The sequence below is a fragment of the Manduca sexta genome, chromosome 25 (genome assembly GCF_014839805.1).
Source record: "Manduca sexta isolate Smith_Timp_Sample1 chromosome 25, JHU_Msex_v1.0, whole genome shotgun sequence".
Classification (NCBI taxonomy): domain Eukaryota; kingdom Metazoa; phylum Arthropoda; class Insecta; order Lepidoptera; family Sphingidae; genus Manduca; species Manduca sexta.
Genome location: NC_051139.1, coordinates 14866064 through 14892346, shown reverse-complemented (window position 1 = coordinate 14892346; position 26283 = coordinate 14866064). Strand labels below are relative to the sequence as shown.

Below are 26283 nucleotides of genomic sequence, written 5' to 3'. Positions count from 1 at the left end.
ACGTCACTCACCAGATGTCGCTTAGAGTATAGTTGGCTAACTGGTTCTGTCATTTTATTTGTGTAAAACTATCTAAGACATAAATAAATAATAAATATCTGTTCGTCGAGTAAAGACGGCCACAACCTTAAACGTGGTGACGCTTTGCAAGAAAATAATAAATCTTGGTTGTCTTACTTAATTACTGAAGTTTTGTCTGGTTGTCAAAAATCCTAAATACAGCCCTGTATTTTATACGACCACCAAAGACAGCCGCATTAGACTTTACTGGAGATACCTAAACATCAAAGACATTAAAAAAAAACTCTGATAAATATTATTGATTGGCTTGTACGAAGAGAACGTTATGTAAAATATATGTGAGTCGATGTATGTGAACGTGTACCTATATAATATTTTAAAGTTAAGCGCCAAAGGATTTAAGGGGGCGCCACAAGCATATACTTGAAAGCTAAAAATTAATAACGTATGCCTATGGCCGACCTTTAGTTAGATTTATTATTTAGTTATTTTGTTACTGAAAGATTTGCATCAAATTTATTTTACTAGAGGGTCGGTTCCAACGAGCTACGTGTTTTACAAGTAAAAATAAGTAAATAAAACTAAAATAATCATAACGTTGGTGAGTTAGGTGATATTTTCATAAAATCGACTAAGCTAACAAAATCGATTTCCAAATATTCATTGGATATTATCTTTCGTTTCGTTCTGAAATTAAAATGTCATAATGATTGATAACATTTAGAAATTGCGCAAAAATGACAATATTGCAGATTTTAAATAGTTGAAGCTATAATCTTACGCAAAACTTAAGACTCTCACTGCTGCTTTGAATAATAAAATTAATCAGCACAAGATTTGTCATCGAATAATTTTGCTGAGTTGGCTTGCGCGTCGTGCCGTCAGTGTGCCGTAACGTGGCGGCGCTGCGCTCGTCTGTCGCAGGAGTGGCTCCAATTGTCATTGTTCATACTTGATGTAGTTTTCTGTGATAAGAATTACTGTGAAATTATAGTTTAGCGAATTAATTAAAACAATCACGATGTCCGCGTCGGGTGAATTTGGCAATCCATTACGCAAATTCAAGCTCGTATTCCTCGGGGAACAGAGCGGTGAGTAGACGGCGAATTATCGTTGCTGACTCGTACATTTTTAATATATAGTTGTGAATTTAAAATATGTTAGTGCAGATTAGTCTAGACTTCACCGAGTTATTGACCCATTTAGTGTAAGGGTCATGCGAGCAAAGGTTTTGCTTGAGGATCGGGTGTCGTATCTGCGGATTCTGTCGCGGTACCTGTGTGCCGAATTACGCGAGCCTAGGATGTAGGTTACGCTCTCCGAGTGTATTGTAAGTGTATGTTCACACGCGTATCTGCCGTTATCAATGTTCTGCGACCGCTTCTTGCAATTGTTAAGTTGACTGACACAGTAACCTGTGTGTTTTCAGTGGGGAAGACATCGCTCATCACTAGGTTCATGTACGATAGCTTTGACAACACTTATCAGGTGAGTTTTTATAACATTTTCGTGATTATTTGAAGTATTAACTAATGAGTCACTTTGTTCTTTCACAACTGGCCTGAGTTTACATCAGAATCTGCTTGCATTGTCTTTTTATTCCTTGATTTTTCATTGCATGTCACTGATTTTCCAGTCTCTAAAAGTTATTTGTCAAAATTGAAGCGTTACAAGGCTATTGTTACTTGTGCATCCATATTTTGAATATTATAAAGATCTGAATAATAAAGCTTAATTTAAAGTAATGAAAGAGTTCATTTTACATGGGTGACATGAACATCCAGTGAAAAATTTTGTAAATGTCATTTAGTTGCACAAATCAATAGTTCCTTAATTGAAGGTGACTTTCTTTTTCCATAAAGTATATAAGTTTATAATGGCCAAAACTGTGTATGATTACCTATAGTAAGTACATTGGATTCTTAAGAAAAGTTATGAATTTATGGCTCAGAGTTACATCTCAGACAATTCCTGACATATTTATTATAATTTATCTACTCATTTGTATATTATGTTGCATAATTGATTTTATAGTAGTTTAGAAAAATGATAAATTCACCCATATTTTTTGATCCAATCATTTGTTGGTCAGCTTTTAACTATAAAGATGGTAATATAACATCTTGTATGATAATTCTGTAATCCATAAAGGCCATAAAAGTGGTACAGCCATGCTATAAGTATATTTGTTTGTAACAACAATGGTATAGCGACCAGGTCGTATTGACAAGTAGTCAATATGAAGTAACAGCTTACTGTAACATTTTGTATGGTTTGTGAGATACTTGGCAGCTTAATATTTTTATAAGGCCATTGCAAATTGATCCTACAGTATCCAAGGGTAAGCAAAGTGAAGTCCAGATAGAGTGACAACTGATGAAAAATGCTTATCGCTTAACAGTCAACAAAATTATGCTGCTGTTTGAAAGTCCTTACTCTTCATTGATCTCTAATTCAATTCTTTAAACTTGGCAGAACATGCATCATCTTTTAAGAATTTAGAATGTTTATGCATGGTAGAGATGTATATGTCTGTGTACCAGCTTTGCAATAAAATAAAAAGCCTTCATATAATATTTTTCTTTTCAACACATCAGCTTCAATATCTCATATGCATCTAGTCTATAAGTATTTATAATAATTGTGTGCATAATGCATTTACATAATATCATAAAGAACATTTAATCATACAAAGCATTTAGAAACCCTCACTGGGTTTTGTAAGTAAGATTCCATAAATTATAATCAATAATTATAATATTGTGGATTAATATGAATTTGTAATTAGGTCATTCTTGAATTCTTCATGCTTGTTGGTAATAATCAATAAACTATTTCAACAATTTAAGACTAAAAATACCATTGCACCTATATACATTGGTGTTGTATCACAAAGTAGGTCTAGTTATGTAATCATGTAATATTTTAATTTGATGTATAGCAACTATAGATACTACTAACATAATAATACAGTAAAAATTATAACCATACCTAAAAATATTAAAAATCTTATTTTACTATATCCATTTTTTTTAAAAAAATGTTGCATTGTTGATTTATTTTACAGCAGTGTTGTCACAGTGCCCTGATGTATTTAGTATTATATATTTTTTAAAATTTAAAGATCACTAAAAAGGCCTAAGTGTAGCTAATATTCTATTATAATAAAAGAATAAAATAGCTCTAACAACATGAATTTAAACAAAAATAATTTTACACTGGATTATTTGACCGACACTGCCTACTGCATACTGGGGTCCTAAACCACTAAACCTGTGTTTAGTTAATAGTAGTTAATACCTTTACTGACATCTCCAATGTCTAGCAGCCAGTATATCAAGTATCCAGTTACATATTACATCATCAGTTAGTCATAAAAACTCATGAATATTCATCAGGTGTATATAATATGCTGTTGTGTTTGGAATGTATGTTCAGGTCAGTTGCTATTTTCACTTTCGTCTATGAAGATGATATGTCTGAAGGCATTTATTTATACAAATACGGCATAAACTAACCCTACAGCATGTGATGGGTAGTGAAGTGGGGTTTAATAGAATATCGACTGACGAGAGATGATAATTATGCCGGCCTGTTGGTACCGAATATACACAGACTAATCTCGGAACGTGACACACTTGGGCCACTATGGCGTGTTTTTCCTTGTGTGCGGTGGTTGCTATCCGGGCGGATATAAAATATATCCTACCATCAGCTGTTTAATTCAGATGATACTCTCCACTCCTATACTGAGCCTCCATTGAGCGAATAGTTAACGTTTTTGTAAAAATCAAGTTATAATAAAGAGAAAAAATATTTATGGCGTATGCGTAATATCTTGTCCTGCCTACGCATTCTCGTATACGACTTAGCTGTTCGGTGTTGTTAGTTGTAGGTTGTTGCCTATATTTCCGTCGACAAATAAGAGAAAACGTTCTAGTAAAAAATAAGTACATTTTATTTACAAGTAAATCAGATTTTCTGTGTACAAAATATCTAGCGAAAAATGGCTCTAATACCTAATTCTGCAATTATAGATACTGTTTATTGTATCTTTGCACTTTCTCTACTAGTTCCCATTTTAACAAAACTAGAAATCAATTTTTAAATTATCAGTTTAAAAATTAAAACAATATTTGTTTATTTATTCTGCGCAATTGGTATTGCATGTAACTTATCAAATCTAGATAAAATTTTATAATGTTGTTGTTAATAAGGAATAAGTGTATTTCAATGTACTTTGACGTATTTGATGTGTTGTCATTTAAAAATCAATGTCGTTTACAAGTCGTTATACGTGTGTTTATGAAAGCTTTCCAATAGTAGACAGAAGTGCAATTTGCACTCATAGATCGTCAATGTGCCAGGAGTCAAGCCCACGCCATACTGATAATAAATTTCAACGATTCCCAACTCAATTATTTGTAAAACAACATCAATTCTGATTATCCAACTTGATAGTCAAAATCAAATCTATGAAATAGAGTACTCACTACTCGTATATTCTAATGATGTGCTGAATTATTGGGACATGTATCCATAATTCTATTAAAACAGAGACTATTTTAATAACCTCATGGGATCGACTTGAAATAAGATGCGATTGCACAAACCGAGTCTGTTCCTAAAGTTTCTTCACATATTGCAAAAAAAAGTACAATTGATATCAATTCAGTATCACACCTTTGAGTTATTATTCCGCCGAAGAAAAAAAATTATGATTTGAAACAGAACCATATATTGACTCGTATTTGCTTTCCTGTAATGTATTTGGAAACACATTAATCTACATCAAGACAAATGTGTATTTTACGACCAATGGATCTTTATTGCAATAAAATATAGCGAAGGATACTTAAAAGGAAAAAAGAAGATATTTTTTCATTCGTATGACAATAAATGCAAATAAATACGAATGACATTTGTTTGTGAATTGATATAATTTGCAACACGTTGCAAGTATGGTGATGTTCAAAACTATAATTAGAATATTGCTTATTTTATTATCTTTTACCTTCGTCGTGGTATGAAATATGCTTTCAAATAGGATTGTTTGAACAATTAAGATGAAAAAAAATGTACCGAGATTAAAGACTAATGAAGATCTTATGGTCTATGATGCATACAAATTGACTTTATATTTAAAAAAAAGTAATTTGAAATTATAATCTCGGAGTTAGGCCATTTATTAATTAGTTCAACCGTCGTTCCAGTAATAATGAAATGAGGGCATGGTAATATTACTACCAGACTCTAAGCAATAAGTTTAAATACACTACCCAGTAACTATCTCAACGTCGAAACATCTAGAAAAGTCTATGTCGAAACCTTTAGAATTTAGAAGACGTCACTTAGGCGTTGCCAAATTTTCTGTCTGGGACGTAAAAAGCGTACGCCAACTTATTCGACCAGACTACAAAACTTATGAAAGGCTGACTGTTCAGTTAAATTACATGTTTTTTTATTGGTTTCATTCATTTCTAGATATAGAGTATCATTATTTTTAACTATGCATCATTTATTTTATTAACTCAGAATTGTATTATTGTATACTTTGAAGCACTGGCTTTGTTTCACTGATCGTATAATTTCAAACATAGCATTATGACATTTTTTTAGGACAAGTCTCTTTTGTAAAGTACTCAATTTCATAACTGATTTCATTTAATATTTCTGACACACAGTTCTACCTCCATTGCAATAGAAATCACTGCAAATCAATATTAATTTCCAGGGGTACATAATGTTGCAACTAATATTTTTTAACTAAACAGAAATGATAACTGCAAATATATTACAACTCAAAGAATACTAGCATAAACCCCAGAATACAAAGTGTAAGCGTGTCCACAGGCGACGATCGGCATAGACTTCCTTTCGAAGACTATGTACCTGGAGGACCGCACGGTGCGGCTGCAGCTGTGGGACACCGCCGGGCAGGAGCGGTTCCGTTCGCTCATACCTTCGTACATCAGGGACTCCACCGTCGCCGTCGTAGTCTACGACATCACCAGTGAGTATAACTCTATGTTTTATTACAGGTAATTGCAAATATTGTTAAGTGTGAGGAAGTGCCTAATTCCTCCAGTACATTGCACTTAAAGAAACTAATGTTATACCAGTTATAGTTGGAAAATGGTGCGAGGGTCATTCGATTTTTAAAATCATTTATAATACGATAATTATAATTGTAGTATGCGGTTAAAACGAGGTCGCGGAATGTAAAGATGTCACAGTACTGCTGATTGCTATATGATGTTGCATCTTTTTACTGTTGATGAGATTAAAAGTAACCCCTTTCATAAACGCTATATGAATGTAGTATTAGCTTGGCTTGAGCTGCATTAACATGGCGGCTTTAATCACGGGTATGCCATTTATGTATTCCTGCATTCCTTTACATAGCTAAATCATCTTTTCTTGTAACTTTTGAAGGTGCCGAAACCTTCATTATGATACGATATATGGCAAATTACTATATTGTGGCTGATTATAAGTGGAGTCGAAATATTCTGGATCGTCGACCGTGAGACGCCCTTTCGACGTATAGTAGGTCATTATGCAGGTCTAAGTTAGATATATTACGTCCAACAGTGGCGCTGTTCGAATTAAGGGCTGGTGGACGGAGCAACCACTTGCAAAAGGCGCAAAAAAGATTACTCTCCTTGGAGAAATCGGATAAAAAGCTCTCGTAAATCGCGTCTTTGCTACTACTGGAATTAAGTTATTCCAGAGAGAGGATGGAACACTAAATTATGATTTTTCTGATAGACACAAGTCTGGTATCAAATTATATAAAGTACCTATCCATATGTTACAAAGTGAAACATAAATAATGATAGATGATTGTTTGAGCAATTATTTTGTCGATCGAATTTCGGCTCGTTAAAGGAACGTATATAGTGTAAATGCGTCGTCCTGTGTTCGATCAAACCAAAAATTAAAACTGTATTACTGTTATACAAAATACAATAATACGTTATTAGATTTTTTTTAATACAGCCTCCAGAATCCCCTCGCCCATTTCAAGAATGTTGTAGCTAAATAATAAATTATAAAGCCTTGGTGTCTGCGGCAAACACAATAAAATCTCTCATGTCTACTGAGATATCGAAATATCTTCAGTATTTTTTCTCATTCTACTGTGGTAACAGATACGTTTGGACTTTTAAATAGATAATTGAAAAGATAAATCAATATTTCAGGCAGAAAATTAACAATAAACCCCCATATAAACGTTTCTTTTAAAATCCAAACACAGACTAGCCGTGGCAATAATACTATTGTGCCGAATATACACGGGTGCTGTCGTTCTGTAGTTTTTTTTTGTGTATTTCATAAACCGTTTCTACCGATCGGGAAATGAAAAGAGTCGATTACAGCACTCCGTTCGACGGTCGCTCCTGAAGCTGAAAGTGTGCCAATGCCCTCGGCGCTGCCGCTTCGAAGGTTCATGTTCGTTGTGCGCTGCACAGCATATTTCGCATCAATTATGAACTCTGTATCTATATCGTTAAGGATCTTATCGTTTGTTTGGAATTTCTTAATTTTGTCTTCGCCTTTGTATTTATTATCAGGAGTATATATCACGTGACTTTGTTTCTAAATTGTGTTTTTTTATTGCTTAGAAAATAAATTGGAAATGGATTATGATAGATGGAACCGGTCTTTAATTATGAATATTACATGTCTTAAATATAAATATAATCTTATGTGAAAATTTATAAAATATAACAACTAAGTATTAATAAAACAACAATGTGCGACCGCAATATGCTTTTTCTTCACGATTTGTATCCAACAAGTATTATCAGGTCGTAAATGATTATGTAACAATCGAAAAACATAATACAACTTATCGACAGTAAAACTTAGTTCGATTTATAGAGAGTTAATTCCGATCATGAAGCCAAATGTTTTTTATAACACGTCTAGCGTTTTAGTGAAAGGAAAATGAGAAATAATAGCAACCGCTTTCGTAGGCCGCCGGTGAAACAAACCTCCCCGCGGCTGCACAGTTTACACTCCCAACATTCCAAATCCAATCAGATCAATGTATTGACTTACATATGTACACGAAAGTCGCTTTTATTTCATTAACTTTTAAGGCCTATGTCGTGTGGGTGTCCGTTGTCCCGACTTTGACAAATATTTGCCCCGCGCGCCCTCCCAAACGGACCTTGGCCTGTCGGCGTCTGCAGATCGAAGTAGTCAATGCCGTCTGCAATGTACGTACAGCGAACAAATGTACAGTAACTTTGTATTCCATAATTGTTGGTTCAACCTGTGATGGTATCCAACCGAATGAATATTGATTTTATAATCACTATGTGCTGTCTGTATCTATTTTTGTCAATTTTTGTATGACATTAGTCGTATCTACCAGCCTAGTCATTACATCTATGCTCTATATGATCCGACAATAGTAAAATTGCAAATTCCTTCGTGTCGTTAAGAACACGTTATGCTAACGGTTGTTGCATGATGTCAGAATCACTACGGTTCTCTTTGAAACTTGGACAATTGGCTTATATAATAATAATGTAGTGGGTTAATAGAAACTGTTGGTCTATTAACCAGAGTCGTTCAGTATATCGGGTTAAACTATTTTCCAACAACCTCACACTACATTAGCAAAGTTCGAGCCTACTCCAGCCTAATTGTTAAAAGTGGTGTCGGCGACATACACTTTTCAAGCATTTTGCAAAATGGATTTGGATTCGTTTTTACGATCGATCGAAGGTCGTCAACCTTCACTTGAGGGTTTTAATGTCAGATAAATTTTATTAGAAAACCCTACACGAATTATTGCCTGACTTGATATTGAATCCAGGACACCTCGGTCCACAGCCCATACACGCCACCAGTAACACCATGCAAGCTTCCCGACAGTTTCCCACGCAATATGAAATTGTCATTATCTTACGCATTATATCTAAGTCCTTAATATTGTTCTAGCTAAGGGTTAAGCGTAGCTGTATCCCCAGCATTGTCTACTTCCTTGACCATGAGTGATAACTTTCTACGAAGCGAAGTCGTTATCGCAAACCTAAAAATTCTTCAAGCAAAGGGTTTAGCGTAGTTGTTTTCCCGGCATTGCCTACGTCCTTGACCGTGAGTGATAATTTCATATGAGCTGTCAGAACCTCAGCCTCACCGTAAACAAAAAAAAAAATGTGCGTGCGTTGCCGTTCGATAGGCTTCCTGCATTCGCGATTCCGCATGCCCATGAATGTTTAATATTGCCATGACTAATCTAAGTGTCTGGTGAGTCATTGTGTGGCCGTTGCAAGATATCTTGCGAGTAACATGCGCGTAACCGCAACGCGCGGAGGTCGGGGTCGAGACGTATGTTTTTATAATACTTCCAGTGTACAGTTATTGCGTTTGTATTACATTGCCGACCTACTTTCGGAATGGGTTTACAGATCTTGTTGGTATCGGGTGAGACAGATGCGTAGGTAGTCTGGAGTTAAGTGTAACGTAGTGTCGGAATTTTCGTCCCCTTTTTATGTAATATAGCGTAAAAAAACCACTGCTTTTAAGAATATAGAACTTATTAATGTTTTAATATTTGACGTAATGATTTCTTATGTTTACGCGAATGTTAGACATTGAAATTAAACTATTTAAAGTAAAAGTTAGAATGATATCTATCATTCAATAAATCAGAATAATAACAAGCAGATAATAATCAACAATCTATCATTTTGTATGCGGACAACACTTAAGTCCACCTCATAACTATGAAGGCTTACAAAGTCTTCGAAACGTCGAGAGAAAATAATATAAATAACCGCGACAAAATCCGTTAAATAGTTTTAATTAAATATAAGACATAATTTAAGTCGGAAATAAATCGTAGGTGTCTCATATACGACCGACATTTCGAATTTAAAATTTGACAATATATCGACTACCGACGGAGATGTTTCTTCCATTAAAATTGTCTTAGTATTTGTGTAGATGAAAGATCTTTACACTGTGAACTTTGATGTATTCATTTTATGGACTCACTAAAGTCATTGTGTAGAGTTTAGTGTTGTTTTATAGCTCTAGGGCATTTTATGGAATTTGGATTACAACTCGATACGGACTGAAGTAGGGATGAGTTCGAAAACGGGAGTCGCAAATTTTCTGGAAGTTATCCCAAATATTTTGTATTATACAGTTAATTTGCTTTATTTTATTAATAGGGCTACATCTATACTCTTACAATTTTCATTGTAAAAGGTGTGGAATACAAGGTATATGACTCGAAATATGCCGGTTAGAAAATGTATGTTAAATCAGATGAAATAAAGTCGAAAATAACGCGTACTAAACGTTATGACTAATTAAATAATGTGTATGGTGCATCGATAAGGTCCTATGGTTTTCTGTGCAAATAACGATCGTAAAGTAATTGTAAGTTTGTAACACATGCTGCTCCATATCCCAGAGCGAAGATATTGATGGTTAAACAGCGATATAGCAAATCGGCGCAGGACCGCTTTACGTGCTTTCCGAGGCACGGGGGTATCGCACCGCCAACTTCCTGACTCCGAGCTGTGAAGGAGTTATTTTCAAGCTGGAAAACCCCAGGACCTCAGCGCTGTAGTCGTACTCGTACCGCGTACGCATTACAGCTATGCTACTGAGAGAGTCCAAGTCCATTATACTATATACTCGTATATTGAATTAGCGACTCGCGCTGTTTTCGCAAGAGTTGTTGAACGTGCGCTGCTGAGCACATATTAAAAAAAAAAATTCACTCTTACAAAACATTTATTAATTGGGCACATAAACCTTCCCCTTGAATGACTTCGTACATTAGTGAAAACCATTTGAAAATCAATTCAGTAATTTTTGGGTTTAACGCGTTCAGACAAAAACGCGGCGGGGGATTTCGTTTAATAATACGTAGTGATGTTTTAGGATACCTACAAATTTTAAGTTCTTTGTACTTTGTACGTTGGGGTAAAGTGTTCTTAGCGTGTGTCTTTAGCTCCCAGCCTAATTCCCAGGCACGTAACCGTTGGGAATATCTATAAATAAAAGCGTGTATTTATCGTTTATGCGGTGATAAATTTTACGTCTGAAAACATTTACAGGGCGCGTGTAACATCGATCCGCCGCGAGACTTCACTTATACCGTTGAAGGGTCTTTGGTGCTTGTGGTAAAATTTTGCTGGAGAAAAATGTTGATAAAGTATGAATAAATATTGCAATAATTAAATGTTGTTATTGAGAACGTTTTTGCCGTTTGATCTTTTTTTTTCTCTGAAGGTTGTAATGGCGATCTGATCAGGGTTGCCAAGGGTTCATGCTGGTGAACAATAATGCTTAACAATAATAGCTTATTTGCAATCGGATAAATAAGAATTAATTTTTTCATTGACTTTACTAAGGTTCGGGAATGTCAAGTAAATCAAGTTTCTTCGTAATACAATCGCTTGATATTTTAATATGTAAAATCCAGTCATAGGTACTTGTTCTGATGTTACACGACTCAACTAAGACAAAATTGCAGACGAGACATCCCTAAATCATAGTCTAGAAAGAGCTAGTCATGCACTGAATGAACTCAATGTACTTTACTTTCTACATATATTTAATTATTATTTTGTTGTTTTAATTGCCAAAACGACACGTGTATTACGAGTAAAAGGCATTCCGAGAGCTATAAATGCATATCATTATGTAAAGATTATGCAATGTTACTAACTATAAACAAAATAATATGAATGCTTTGGTAAAAGTTTCAGTGAATATTTTTTATAGTAGCGCAGCGAACGGTTTAATTGCTCGTAAACTGAACTCGGACGATGGAATAAATAGGAGTCTTAATGAGTTAACGACAGTTGGCACCGTAAATGTAGCACATTTTGTCCTGTAAATATAAAATATAAGTCAAAATTAAAAATAATAATGATAATATTAGCCCTCTATTATATACTGTCCCACTGTTGGGCACGGGCCTCTACTACTGAAAGCGATTAGGCCTTAGCGCACCAAGCTGACCTAGTGTGGATTGGTAGACTTCACACACCGTCGAAATTCCTATAGAGAACTTCTCAGGTGTGCAGGTTTCCTCACAATGTTTTCCTTCACAGTTAAAGCAAGCGATAATTCACAAAGAATACATACATAATATTAGAAAAATCAGAGGTGTGTGTCCTTAGGTTCCGAACCTGTGACATTCTTCTCGGCAGTCCGTTCTAAAATCAACTAGGCTATTGCCGCTTACAGTCAAAATTACATTTTAATAATACACCACCACATTCTAGTGTGTTAGTTATGAATTCAAACTATTCAAGTGGCATTCGACATCCACCTATTCTAATCTATAGCAAGGTACACTCTATTTGAATGTATGGGGTAATATATAAAACTTCTGATCCGATTTTGAATCTTTTCTATTTGAATGCTTCAATGTAGTCCTCGAGATTACTGAAGCTGTAATATAATGCATGGTATAAGGAACAAATGGCACAGGATACTAGACCAGTGTCGTGTTTCAATGGTCATTCTTATTCATCATTGTAAAGGCTACAGATGTCAATGACTCTCACTCACCATTCCATTTCTTTTCACTTTAATAGTGTCATTTCGTAAACCGAGTTAAAAATAATCAGCAGCAGTGTTGCCCACTGCATATAATTTATTCCCGAGAGAAGGCGCTTGACCTATAATTTTGATTTGTCTCATTTACAACGACCTTTATAGTTTAGCACCTGTCCTATTTTACTCGGAAACTATAACCTTTTATTGCGTACTGCATGGCCCAAATTAGGATGTTAAACTAGATTTTAGGGTTACAATACGTGAAGGGTGAAATCAGCACTATACTTTTTTTGTTAGTTTGTGGTATCCCTACTTTGGGATTATCTTTTTTGATATAGAATCTTTTTTATATTACATATTTTCATATCTTTAATTTGATGCTTTATATTATAGGTAATAACAAAGAAACCCTTTGGTACGAACATCATGAAAATTATTGAGTAAAAATCAAGCAGCAATAATTGAATAAATGTAAAAGTGGAAATGTAGTGCGAATATTTTGCTATGTCTCGTACGAGCGCATTGTATAGAAGTGACGTCACGGGTTCAGACGGCAGGTTCCTCTCCTAGAGCCATTTTATGACCGTCTGCTACCATCAGATGTGAAAGGATTATAATTTATTTTATGTAAATATCTACGTTGTAATATTTTATACTTACCTCGTGTACTATTTATATTTATTTGCTGCAGAGTTACTAATACATATGTGACAATATAAATGGTCTAAGACCATTTGATCTGACTTACGAAACGGTAGCCTAGTTGGGTGTGGAACAAACTGCCGAGACGAATGTCCGCAGGTTCAAAACCCAAGGGCAAACAACCCTGACTTTTCTAAAATATATTTTTGTATTCTTTGTGAATTATCTTTTGCTTGAACGGTGAAGGAAAACATCGTGAGGAAACCTGCATACCTGAGAAATTCTCTATAGAAATTTTGAGGATGTTTGATGTCTGTCCATCCGCACTAACCTAGCGTGGTGGACTAAGGCCTAATCCCACTCAGTAGATGAGGAGGCCCGTGCCCAGAAGTAAAACAGTATTTATAATCCAGGACTGATATAAATGTATAATATTAAGAGGATCCGTGGCTTCTTAGCTTATTTTTACTGTTAGGCACCTTCCACACTAATTGTCCTTTTTTAAACTCGACAAATTAAACTTGCGTATGGTTGATTAACGCTCTTGTTAACGTCCCTTGATGAAGGGAGTCAATGAACTTAACGAAACCCCATCACTAGTCTTCTCTGAAATTTATACTTAGAATTCTGAACATTCCATTTTATGTATATCTTTTGTTTATTTATTAAAATAAACAAAAGATATTTTCTTTCTGTGCTTGAGGCGATACCCGGAGACCCCAACAAAACGGCGCGCTAATAATATTTTTTGAAGCTATCTATTCGAAATTTCATTAAAATACATAGAAGAAAATTACATATCTTATTTCTATAACATGTTATCTTTAATATGGTTGTGTCCATGTTTTTATAATATGGATATTGTTTCATTAATTTCATAATAAAAATGGCAATAAAATTGTTGATTACATCTCCTCTTAAAATACACATTATATCTATTAGCATTCAACAACTGTTAGTTAGAAAATATAATAACGTTCATTTTGGGCGCTTAAATTTTTTTAAAAGGCCTAAAATTGATTTTTTAAGATATTGTTCGTAAATCTTTGCATATACCCGCCAGATACTCTTGTGCCGTAAACATATGGAATGTATGCTCAAAACCATCTGCTCAAGCGAGAAACTTAAGGAGGAATTACGGGAAATATTTTAAATGTTACCTTCAGCACGTCTTATTCATGCCGAAATAATTCGTCCTATTATTTCTGTAATCCGTAAATAATAATTATTCTTTATATATATTTATATCGGCACGACAGCGCTCTGAGGTCCTGGGTTCGAATCCCGGGTCGGGCAAAGTGATATTTGGGTTTTTCTGCTCAGTATCAGCCCGGAGTCTGGAATTTATGCCCGATATGACGATAGGCACGCCCCCTATCACATCATGGAACGGAACACACTTGGCGAAAAGTGGGTGCCCTGGTTGCTTCTCTGCATACCTCTTCGGGGATAAATGCGTGATGTTGTGTGTGTATATATATTTATAATTGTATATAAAAGCTATTCTCTAAACGCCGTGCATCGAATATATTTATAATACAAATCAATGAAAACACTGCCCACACGTTTGCAGATGCGAACTCGTTCCACCAGACGTCGAAGTGGATCGACGACGTTCGCACCGAGCGCGGCTCGGACGTGATCATCATGTTGGTGGGCAACAAGACGGACCTGTCGGACAAGCGGCAGGTGTCCACCGAGGAGGGCGACAGGAAGGCGAAGGAGCTCAACGTGATGTTCATAGAGACCAGCGCCAAGGCGGGATATAACGTCAAACAGGTTGGTGTCATGAAATATATAGCGCCTTAATACACACATACATCTTCCATGTTTCTCTTTCTAACGTACAGTTTGGCAAGCTCTTGGATTAATATATTGTAATTATTGTTTCCATCGTATAATCTCTATTCATTTTTTTATTTTATGTTTGAGCTTGAAGGTATTGCAATCTTGGCCATAAATGAAGAGGACTAAGTTGCATAGGCAAATACAAAGCCTCGTTATAATGTAATGTAAACTGGCAGCATAATGATATCTGAATTGTTGTATTTGGAATTAATAATATGTACTGTTACTAAGCGCTGTGTGCTAGCTTCTTACGGTTAAAATAAATAAATAAAATAAAAATTCGTTTATTGCCTTATTAACTAGTTACTATTATTAAAGCTCAGTAAAATTTTATAAATATAAAGGAAAAAGGAAGCAGTTCAGCTCATGCTGCCCGGGACAGTAGTTACGAGCAGCTGGTTTACAGCCGCTCCTAAACTTCCTAAAGTGTTATGCGGAAGGTTTATAGTGTGTTTTCTAACGTGTAATATACTAGAAAAATATAAGTTCTTATTCCACGGAATACCTATTTTACTTTCATGCTTACTCTGCATCGAATGGCAGGGTTTTAGTTGGTAGGACGGTTTATACCGGCGAGTCCGGTAGAAATCCGTAAACGGATTACCGCGTGTTAAAAAAAAAGGCCGTTTCGAAGCCCAAGACTAACAACAATGTTTTTCATATTGCAGTTATTCAGGCGGGTCGCAGCGGCCCTGCCCGGTATGGACTCCGCCGAGAACAAGCCGCCGGAAGACAGTATCCTTTTCTTATACACACATTGCAATGCCAAGGGTTATCAACTTGTGGACATGTTGAGGCTAAGTTTTAGTATTAGAGCTGGGTGATAATAAACTAGTACATAATATATGAAAATCAAAGGCATGAGGATTATATAAGCGAACGAACCGTTTGGATTAAATTATGAAGGTTTTAGGGTCGTATGAGGGTTATTCCGAAAATTGGAATGGTATTCATAACTGATTATTTATTCTTGTGAAATAAATAATACTTCGTTCGATTCGAATTTTCTGAATATCAGTTTCCGTCTCTTAAAAACTGTTATCAGCATGTCCATTAAAGTTTGCGTCATTTCAACTTTTTGACACAGCGAAGTATATGTTTAAGAGTTTTTGTTTTACGGCCACATTGGTATCACGCCCGTTCATACGTGCACACAACAGTGGTGGACAAATAATTAGATCAGTATAAGGGAATTTTTTTATTTTGACGTTTTAAATGTTTTATCGTTTCATTTCTATGCTTATGTTAAAAATAAATGTTCCTTATTAGATGACTAGATAGAATACAGTAACCATCGACTTGAATTTATCGTTTTTATTATTATAGTGATGATTTATATAAAATTTGTACCGATATACATATATGTTTCTTGGACACTAGGACAGCATTGTTATTTATTAGTGGAAACTTTGCTGGATTCTGTAACATATTCTTTAATTATTTATATTTGATATTTTCTGTTTGTTTCCCAAATATGAAATAAATAAATAAATAATAAATACAACGAACTATGCCAGTCGAAGGTGATATAACTAAGATATTTTATAAAAATGATTCCTAATTAGTTGTCCATCACTGCATATACGTATATACATGTTTATCGCTAGTGTGATTGGTTAACCGTCGGATTGGTATACGATCGTTTTTCCGGTGATTTAATCAAAATTGTTCGCTCGTTAATGTGTGGATGTAGCTGCTGGAGTAAGAATTGATTATATTACTAGTACAGTGTGGCTTGGCTTGTCTCTCAGAGACGTTTTTAATGAAATAAGGCGGGTTTAGTAGGTTAGTAGGATTTTTTATTAGTGCTGGTTGACCCGACAGACGTTGTCCCATCTTAACTATGAATTTGCAGCGCGCTTTCTGTCCATCGCTGGTAGTTATTTCAAACAATTGACAGTTATATAAAATTAATATTTTCGTTAAATTTTCAAATTTTCCGGGCAATTTTTTCTTTCTTAAAAACCTTCTCCTGACCAAGGAAAATAGGGATTGATTTTTATATATATAGATTATTGATGGGAAATAAGTCTTGCTCATGACGATCCACGCTGGTATGTAAAAATGGAAAATGTCGCTCGGTAACAAATGTTAATGCCCCACTAGTTGTAGCCGGCGCCAAACAACTTATCGCTTGTATGTTCGCGGAGAAGACCGCGAAGTTAGGTTTTATAAAAAGAAAACGAAGCAAGACTTATGTTTAAATAATGTAAGTATGTGCTTAAAAGCTAAAAGGCGTAGTAGAAAAATAACTTGATAAAAGAGTAATTAACATTAAGCTGTCGCACATTTTTTTTTTTTTTAGTTTACAAAGAGGTACCAATACGTGATGGACCCACTGAGCCGAATTATTTCACCACACCTTTAATACAGTAAACATAAACCTTATACATTTCTAACCTAATTTACATACAATGTAATTAGTATTTTGCCTATGAGTACGCGTGGATATTATTTCATCTAAAGCTGTAATCAAATAGGTTCCATCAAATTAAATTAAAAAAAAATAATAAAAAAAAAATCCCAGCAGCCATTTCCACATATTCTAATACTAGTGACGTGCCGCGGATCGGTTAGTGTCACGGTGGTGGTACATTAAACTCTAACGTCTGTGTTGTAAGTAAATTTAACGGTACTAATTATTTACATATTGTCATCGTTTATATTCATTTATGTCTATCAATTGCTATAAAGTATTTATTTACTGTTTGTAGTACATTGCTCATTAACTACGCTTGCATACTAATTCTTGTTTGCATGCTGGATTTGTCTGAATGTTTTTAATTCGCGTGTCAATGGTTTTGAAGATAATAAATTTGTATTATTTTACGATGGAGACAAAAATAAACACACGTCACGCTTTTATGACCGAAGGGGTAGACAGAGGTGCTACCAGGGTATTCACTTTTCTTCTGTGTGTTCCGTCCTATGTGATACAGGATGGGTGGTCATATCAGGGTCAAATGTCAGACTGAAACTGCCTAAAAAAAGAAATATCAGCCCAATCTTGAATTCGAATCCGGGACCTCAGAGCGGTAGTCATACCGCGCTCCAGTACAACTTGCTACCCAGGCAGTTTTATCATTCATTTATATTACAAAAATGGCTATTGTTGCCAACAAAGAGAATACATTCGATTGTATAGTTTTTTTCTTTTACACAACCATTGTCGAAAAAGAGTTCAGTTGCGAATTAAAATAAGTCAAGACAAATTCCAATATGTGTGCGCTACGATTTCTTTACTCATATTTATTTTGTTTGGCTTGTTTCTTTTATTTATAGACATCACTAACTCTGGAATATGCGGTAGGATCTTTTATGATTCTAAGAGTTCGTTTCATTTACCTATACAACTTTTGTTCTTGATACGTGGGCCCGTGGATTTATAAAGTTATTCTATGATGATGTTCAGATACATGAAAGCCTAATCGCGATTTGCGTCTATCGTAAATGTTAGTAGAATACTTAGTTAAAGAAATATTTATCACGAATCTATTTCACGTACTGCTTGTGTCTACGCATTACAATTAGAAGTTATTTTCCCTCTGAAATATACCATCGATATCGTTCTGCCACGGGTCCGCGTATGATTGTATTTATTTTCCCTTGGTTAGCCTAGTTTTATTTCCTTAATGAAGCGTGTGTCCAGTGCACGAGGTGATCCTGCGGCAGGCGCCCGGCGACAGCAAGGAGCCGGACGGCGGCTGCGCGTGCTAGAGCCGGACTCCGCCGGACACCGCCGGACTCCGCCGGACACCGTCAGTCTCCGCCAGACACCGTCGGACACCGTCAGACACCGCCGGACACCACACCGGACTCTTGTGGCGGACAATGACGACAGCCGAACCATACCATTGCTTATCGACCACTGCGCTAAATACACCGTGTATTGGAATTTATTACTGTCATATTACGCCCAGGTATCAGTCAATGATGTATTAATTAAAGGGTCTACGATGAGACAGCACTTTCTCTAAACATGATATGAATGTAAAAATATATAATTCAAACATTAAAAAGACAAAATTGAGATTGATTATGCCGAGCGCGCGGCGTCGGACACCCAAGAGATGGACAGATGACCTCATAAAAGTAGCAGGAGGTCGCTGGATGCGGGCCCATTCCAATAGGTCTATCTGGAATTTTTTGGAGGAGGCCCGTGGTCAGCAGTGGATGTCCTGCGACTGATGATGATGCTCAGTGCGAGGCTAGTGTTTGATGTAAAATATTTTCGTCAAATGTGTTACAGTAAGGTATGTTTCATTGACCATGTCCAGTGACATCATTGATTGATGCAGTGTGTACTGAGCCCTAAGCCTCGACAGTACATTGTTGCCGATCTGGTTCGTGCTACCACTGTAGATATTAGATAAGGACGTGGTTATTTGTATTCCATGTAATTATGCTTCTATCGTTTAAAAAATAGGTTGAGTTTTGAATTAAAAAAAAATATACAAAGAAGTCAGGGAGTATCAGTACATTAACTCCATTGTTTCAGAACGAAATCTTGCTTTAAAATAATATGTATAGCCGTAAAAGTAAGAAGTGTAGTGCGTATATTATATTCGAATACAAATAGTAACGTGAATCGAGCAGTGAGCACGACATTTAAAACAAATGTATTGTCGACGTGTAAGAGTTGGTTAGCTGTGAGATTAATGAGCATTTTAATACATAGGCAGCACGATTTCCTTATAATACTTTGGTATAAGTTTTGCACTATATTCACCTATAAAGCCCTATATAAAAATATATATAATAAAAAACGTGATGTTAATACGATATCTACCATGTATAGCTTGTTTTGTTTAATTCTAGGCAGGTTTTATCTTTAAGTTATTATAAGACTGAATCTGCTTGGGCAATAATATTCTATCATTGAACGGTGACGCGGTGAGATGCAGACCGTATACAAGCTTCAACAAAATATTTATTTGAATACAATAATTCGCAAGGCCTAAAATTGTTTCAGAAACAAACACAGGTGATTTTAAATGCCGATCCAATTTGACCGTTGTAATATAAATGTTAATAGCACTAGGCTAGCGTCTCTTTCGGTCTGCACACATCTCTAAATCTGCCATATGGCTAAGTTCTTAAAACTAAAATTATGTTATAGATTTACCATTAGGTACATATATGTTTTATGATAGGCGATCTTGTGAGAAATGCTCTGTACTTGTATATAGTACGCGGGACGGTACGTTTAATCCCGATACAGTAAGAATAAAAGCCAGTAGCGAAGTTCCAGTGGGATATTAACTGATACCAATGCTATTGTGAAAAATATATCGATGCATATTTTGGTAGTAATCATTGCATGGCAGTGGCTTGAAAATCTTTGTTTATAAAATTTACTGGTGGTCTCATATGTGAGACTCCGCCTGGGTAGCCACCAATGCAATGTCTATTTCTGCTGCCGAGCAGTGTGTAGTCACTATTGTTTTCCGGTTTGAAGGACAAAGTCTATATACCGATTCCTGCAGGCTTTCGTTTATGTAGAATGTAATTACCAATAGAAAGATTTGCCGTCTACATTCATGTATATTACCTTTATATTGTCTCAGGATCCCTTTCGGAAAACTTCACCTTGCTACTGTTGTATGGAAAGTTGATGTAAGGAATATATGGCACTCTCAATAAAATACCTATTTCAAAATTGATAATTATTTGTGGCTGTCGTCGGAAAACAAATTTTTGTTTGCTACCTATTTTTTGAAGTTGCTATAAAATTGAGCTTATTAAAGGTAGGTAATAAATGAAATGCATGAAAAAAAAGGGAAAAAAATAAAAGGCCGCAAATTGAAATTAGTTGTATGACGATTTCGACAAATTAGCAATTTTGAAATGGGTCATTATTTTATTAAGAGTGCGATATACTTATCGATATTAATATAACTATCGATACTTGTGCCTACTGGCTATTTAATTCAATTGGTATTTAAAGTTTCTTATATATTTACAGTTTATATACTTTTATATAACGATACAAGATTTGAGAGAAATCGATTACATAAATAAAATCTATATGAAATATATATCGAAGTCCCGCGGTCACTCTAAATTAGTATTATTTATTTACTTAGCATAAGAATGAAAACTTATGATTTCGAAAACATGTTAGTGAGATTTCACTGTTAGCTTACGACTAATTTTATATAAGTATTGTGGCACAGTTCTATTTAATAATAGCATTCCAACCAGTTTCATTAATGATAAAAGTAAATGTACGGTGAGTATGGCGTGGATTATCTGCAGTCTCGCACATAATGAAATGTGTGATGATACAATGATAAGCCTCTTAAGCATTGACGTATATTCTATAGACACGAACGTCCACATAAACTATTTGTCCAAAATCTGAATTAAAACGGCAACCAAAACGCCACTGTTATAACCTATTTATTGAACAACAAATAATTTTACTTATTTGATAAATATTTTTTATTTACATCCAGGTTTACACTTTGATATAGTTCGTATATTATGAACGCCACTCAATACATAACCACATGTTGTGAATGCTGAAATCATATTAAAGTGAGGTGTCCAGATTGCAGTACAGTTGAGTCTAACACAATGAGTATATGGAACGCGAGATTTAGTACGTAGTACATATATATCGATGCCCTTAAATATTATTTTGTCACTTTTCAGAAATGCATTAAATATTGGACCTATGGACGGTCCACGTCATATCCATACGTCAACGACTTACAGCGAGAGCAATATAGATGTTATAATTAATATTATTTGCTATAAATATACTTTAATGCTTATTTTGTAAATTAAATTATTTTTGCATATTTAATGGAATTATTTTCTGTCATAGACATAATACAGATAAGGCTTTGGAAAATATTTGGCAAGCATTAGACACAGTCATAATTACTTAAGACTTAGTAATTACTTTTATTTTTAGTAATAATTTATTTTGGCTTACTTTTGAAAACTGTTGCCTAATTAACTTATTACTTTAATGAAATTCAGATAATTATTAAATGTAGGTACATTATAATTTAAATGAAATGATCTTTATTTTCCGGGGCTATATTCAGCTAAAAACACGAATTTTGGTTGAACTACGTAACATTTTGTTTCGTATCAAACTGAAGTTTTATAGCTTCAAAACACTTTGTACAGTTAATATTTTTTATATTACGTATTGATTTTATATTTATTTAATGATTAATTATAATTGTTGGCAAATAAAAGTGTGTCATATTCTGAAATTATTATAATTGAATATTATATGACCGATACGTGATATAAAAATGTCAATTCACAATTCAACACTGCAAATGTAATGTTAACTGCATATTACATGTAAATATTTCTATATCACGCTGAATTTAAATAAATTTTATAAATAACTATTTTGTTCTTTAATTTTATTGTGGTTTATTCTAAGCCTATCAGTTTTACTTATAAACTTGTTTTAGCGTTAAGAGGTGGTTAAGAATTGCTTCAATAGCTGTCAAAAACTTCACCGGTTCCTAGTTTAAACCTTGAGAGGCAAGATGGCGGGTTTTAAATTACAGCTGATCGAGTAAATTTGCCATTAGCTAAGCATATCTCTGAGAATTTTTTATTAGTAAGATTGTGTTATATTTTTAAGAACGTCGTTTTTTGAATTGCTATTCTATAATTTGGTTACTAAATGTATAATATTAAGAAAGCGTTTTCTCAGTGGTAGAGAAGGCCTGTGCCAGCAGTGGGATAAAATATAAATTTAATACAGGAAAGTTATTATTAAACGAAATACTTATAAAGGTATAGGGTTATTACTTTGCATATCATGTACTCTACTTTTAATGGGCGATATTTTAATAACAAATTGTTTATAATTAAGTGAAGTCTCATCTGATGTTACTATCCATAATAGGTTATTTGACAGTATGAAAAATAATTAATTACTTATTCGTTGCCATTGTCGAATATAGAGTTTAAAATCAATTTGTAATAACACGTATAAAAATACTTAAATAATATTTTAACCATAACACCCAAAATAAAGTTAATTTATTTTGTCGGAACCACGTGATCGCAAATCGTTTCGTTTTTCGAAATTTGCGTGGGCTTCATTTGCTTGTAAACATCTGCGAGCCAATCTAATATGTTTAATGTTTACAGGCATGTGACGTCATGTTAGTAAATCGACGCCATGTTCCTGGAGCGAGCGAGCGTTTTGACAGTTTACGAATTCAGAGTATTATGTAATAATTTTTAAAAATTTAATACGTTTTATAATGAAGAATAAACAATACTTTTCGGAGCACTAATACGAGTAAATGATACGGATACACGGATAATTTATATCACACCATTTTTATGGACGTAAATAGATGTTACTTAAAAAATGTAATTCAATTCGAGTCTATTATTTTTAATAAGTTAGTTAACAATAATTCGTATCTATTCGTAAACTTGTATCAAAAATCAGAAAAGCCTCGCACGCCATGGGTTTAGCATTTAAAGTTTTTAAAATTATGCAGCTAATTTTGTGGCTTTTTGTAGAATATAAATATAGAGTTACATTCGCAATAATTGTCGCAAGTATTTTGACGGTCGTATGAGCTTGTACGTTATTACACGATCCTCGGATAAACTAGTGATGTGTTAATATTGCGTATGTATAAATGGTTCTAATAAACAAGCCAGCAAGTCTCATTGACATCTTGGTGTAAGCTGCGAAGTTTTAGACACTTCGGGAATAATTAAATACTAAAAACTGCGGTAAAATCCAAAAACTATATTTTCATTCAATGTCTAACATTCGCGTAAACATAAATCATTAAGTTTTACTGATACATAGGATCGATAACATACCTACTATAATCAATAATGTTCGGTAATTTAAGTCAGATATGGCCCAATATTTCCATTGAAGATTATTAAATAATAAAAACACTTCAATGTAACGTATTTATGTCGATGTTCAATTGTGAATAAGATAATCTGATTTTATTTTGGAAACACCATCGACACTTGCACAATGTAATAAAAATAGACTCTATTGTTATTGCATATAAATTCCATATTCATATATTTTCAGGTTTTAAATATCCTCCTTAACTCGTTACCTTCAGCTGTGGACTTGCAGACTCAGTCGCCGATGGGTTCGGAACAAGAAGGCAACGAGAGTGGTTGTGTATGCTGAACGATCCTCCCCCGCACACCCCGCCGCACTAGCATCGCTTGCACCACAAACATCGATATTTTATTTAAGGAATCCATTCTATCGACATCCTCACAAGGTGTATGGTAAAATCGTTTCGGCTGACATTTTCTAAACAAAACCGATGGACCCGCAGACTCAACTATTTACTTAGTATAATTGTTTATATATCGATAATTATACAGTTAATTCGATTAGCAAGTAGCATTATAGATCACATTAGATGCTTCGTAGCCAAAATTTTTACAACCCCAGTTTTTTGTACAGTGGACGATTTGAAGGACACATTGTTAACAATCAAATAACAAGTATTTCGTAGAGTAAAAACGCGCTTTACGTTGCTTAATTGAATTCAACTTTGTTACATATTTGTTTGAGTTTAATTTAGTCAGTAATTATCGACATAGAGTAGGGTTGGCACTAATGCCGATAAAAGACAAAAGGGAACGTGAAGTTATCGTCACAATCATAATAAGGGTAATTTGTATTTTGCTACAGCCCATTTTTATGTCGATTAAATTTTTCATTATAGACATTCAATTAATAATTGATCTCTACAATTTATAATATTTTACAAAATCTAGTCGACTGGTTTGGCCAGCGTAAACATTCCTAACAGTTCGCTAAAATTAGTTTTGTTTAAAAATTGCAAATTGTATGAAAAATATTTCATTAGTATTTAACATACATTTATTTGGTTTATATTAAAGCGAATGTGATGAGCAAAAGAAAGTTTTATGTAAAACATTACGCAGTTATACATTAATATTATTAGCTCTTAGCGCTTGTACTTTGCAAAGAATTATAATTTTAATTTAGATTTAATGAGCCTAAATAGAAATACAAGACATAAAACATCTGATTTTAGAATTGATTTTTTTAATAGGATCGTAATAAAGTACTCATACATAATCTTTGCGACATAAAAATTTAATGCCTGGTGTACGACATTGTTGTATTCTAACCCAGACTTGACGCTTGACTGTATTTCACAATTTATGATATTTTATCAACCACGTTCATATAATTATAATTATATAATTTTGTAGTGAAAAAATATATGTATCCGATAATTTGTTATAACCACTGCGTGAAATCGACAATTAATCTTTACTTATTTAAAACATTAAACGGCATATAAGGAGGGACAAAATGGGAAGTTATTTATGACATCTCAGTAAATGAATTCTACATTATATTTTAAGTACAGTTATGAGACATAATATTTTCGTATTCCTTTATAAATGAAACCTGAGGTTCAGTGGCGAGAATGTAATGGATGTGAAATTTGGAATGTAAGGAAGGGTCATTGTTAGTTGTGATAAGGATAAAGATGGTGTAGGTGTGAGGCATACATACGGATACAACACGCTTCTTGCCCTACTGCTCCCTTGCATTGTGACGCACATAATACAATAGATTATCGGTCCGTTTCAGTGTCTGAGTAAACGGTAGTTGTCGAATATATTGTAAGGTTGGGCGGGATAACGTATCAAATGGCGGAACCTCGCCCTATGTGAGGCACAATTGTCATCTGTTGATTATTATAAAGCCCATTTCGAAACATTAGTATAAAAAATAAATATTGTAAGGTGACCAAATACAAAAGTCAAACTACCAAATAATAGTAAACAAAATAATCAATGTATGCATTTACTGTCTTGTACGTTTACTGGCCAATAACATTCACTAGAACGTTGTAAAATAGGCTTTAAAAGTTGAATTTATAAACATTGAAAGCATGAGTAATGTTTTAAATTATTTTACTGTGTATGAATGAAAATGTAAAGCTATATTTGAATTGTAAATGGTAAGAATGCGAATTAATGTCCACATATTTATTTTGTGTTCTACATGTTATTATGTTTGGATTTTTACCCCCTTATTCGTAGACGTTTTTTATCTAAGGACGGAGCTGTGATAACAAGTCTGTTTCTCAGTGCTGACGGCATGGCAGCCTTCGCAGTGCGTAGTCCGTTGTGATTGGCTAAACTTGAAATACAACTTGAATCTAGTTGGCTGTCAGATAAACAAAGCTGAACAAACAG

At 34.3% G+C, this 26283-nt stretch overlaps 1 protein-coding gene across 2 annotated transcripts; it reads left to right on the top strand.

Moving 5' to 3' along the window:
* The first annotated feature begins 786 nt into the window (after window positions 1-786).
* LOC115441450 (ras-related protein Rab6) lies at window positions 787-24677 on the top strand. Of its 2 annotated transcripts, none has more exons than XM_030166240.2 (6): window positions 787-1112; window positions 1451-1509; window positions 5875-6034; window positions 14783-14988; window positions 15726-15792; window positions 24147-24677. In XM_030166240.2, the coding sequence occupies exons 1-6, from the start codon at window positions 1043-1045 to the stop codon at window positions 24215-24217; spliced, it is 633 nt and encodes a 210-aa protein (XP_030022100.1). In that variant the 5' UTR covers window positions 787-1042; the 3' UTR covers window positions 24218-24677. The 2 variants fall into 2 exon arrangements, with proteins under 2 accessions (XP_030022100.1, XP_030022101.1); XM_030166241.2 differs by lacking the exon at window positions 24147-24677 and adding an exon at window positions 18707-22433 and having other exon boundaries at window positions 797-1112.
* Window positions 24678-26283: the final 1606 nt, after the last annotated feature.

Excerpts from the sequence above, each read along its gene's own strand:
- LOC115441450 (XM_030166240.2), top strand. The coding sequence starts at position 1,043 with ATGTCCGCGTCGGGTGAATTTGGCAATCCATTACGCAAATTCAAGCTC. Across the intron at positions 1,113-1,450 it reads ATTCCTCGGGGAACAGAGCG|TGGGGAAGACATCGCTCATC; the intron begins GTGAGTAGACGG and ends GTGTGTTTTCAG. Across the intron at positions 14,989-15,725 it reads CGGGATATAACGTCAAACAG|TTATTCAGGCGGGTCGCAGC; the intron begins GTTGGTGTCATG and ends TTCATATTGCAG.